The sequence below is a fragment of the Sphaeroforma arctica genome, assembly GCF_001186125.1.
Source record: "Sphaeroforma arctica JP610 unplaced genomic scaffold supercont1.591, whole genome shotgun sequence".
Taxonomy (NCBI): Eukaryota; class Ichthyosporea; order Ichthyophonida; genus Sphaeroforma; species Sphaeroforma arctica.
The window spans coordinates 13,252-14,105 of NW_014039967.1; the positions used below are offsets into that span (position 1 = coordinate 13,252).

General features: G+C 39.6%; 1 protein-coding gene across 2 annotated transcripts in view; it reads left to right on the forward strand.

Annotated features, from left to right (window-relative positions):
* Positions 1-217: 217 nt before the first annotated feature.
* SARC_07445 overlaps positions 218-854 on the forward strand; it is a gene marked incomplete at its 3' end in the record, with an annotated part of 12,866 nt that continues 12,229 nt past the window's right edge. For both annotated transcript variants that reach the window (XM_014298611.1, XM_014298610.1), the window contains exon 1: positions 218-731. In XM_014298611.1, the coding sequence (XP_014154086.1) occupies positions 372-731 (360 nt within the window). In that variant the 5' untranslated portion in view covers positions 218-371. The remainder of the gene's footprint in view (positions 732-854) is intronic.

Below are 854 nucleotides of genomic sequence, written 5' to 3' on the forward strand. Positions count from 1 at the left end.
AGAGAAGCGCAACAAATGTCGCGACTGTGAAATCCACAATTAGTAGTATCACTTTGCGACTTTTAGACCCTGGCAGCCAAAACCCTATGTAGAATTATCAGACAGTGATGTCATAGATAGCACGTGCATATAAATATCCTCATACCCAATAACACGTATCATCCCCTATCGACATAATCGACGATAACCAAATATGTTGATAGGGTTATCTCTTTGTGATATACACTTGTTGAGCAAAAGCAAGTTATAGTTTGCTCAGCGTTTATTCAACTATTGGCATATCGCATACTTCAAGTTCATACGACTTGAACACTACGTAATCATTCCTGTAAGAATATAGTAGTATATATCAGCTGTGCCTCTACATAGACATGTCGGGCGATAATAATGTAGACACTGACCTAATACCAGGTATAGAGGGCAAGGAAATAGGGGCCTTTATTAAGCCTTTATATCAGAAGGTCTTAGCCGCTGTCAAAGCTGCAAATGATCTGCCTGTAGGCGATGACTATGATTACTACAAGACATACGCAACCTTTCAGAAAGAGATGCAGAAACACAGAGATGCGATATTAATGCAGACGGAAAGTGTGCTGAGTGGTTATGTGAAAGGCGAGGTTGTATCGAGCGGGAAGGGAATGATGGATGTACAAGCAGGTGATGATGAGACTAAACTGGAGAATAGATTTGATGCGGTCCAAGAGAGCCTGGATGGGCTTTTTGAGAGAGTGGTATGTGATGTGCAATGTTTGGACTATACAAGTAATTACATATATGATACATACATATCAGGTATTAACAAGCATCTATACATGGTACCCATTGGTATCGTATAAATATATTTCATTATGTAC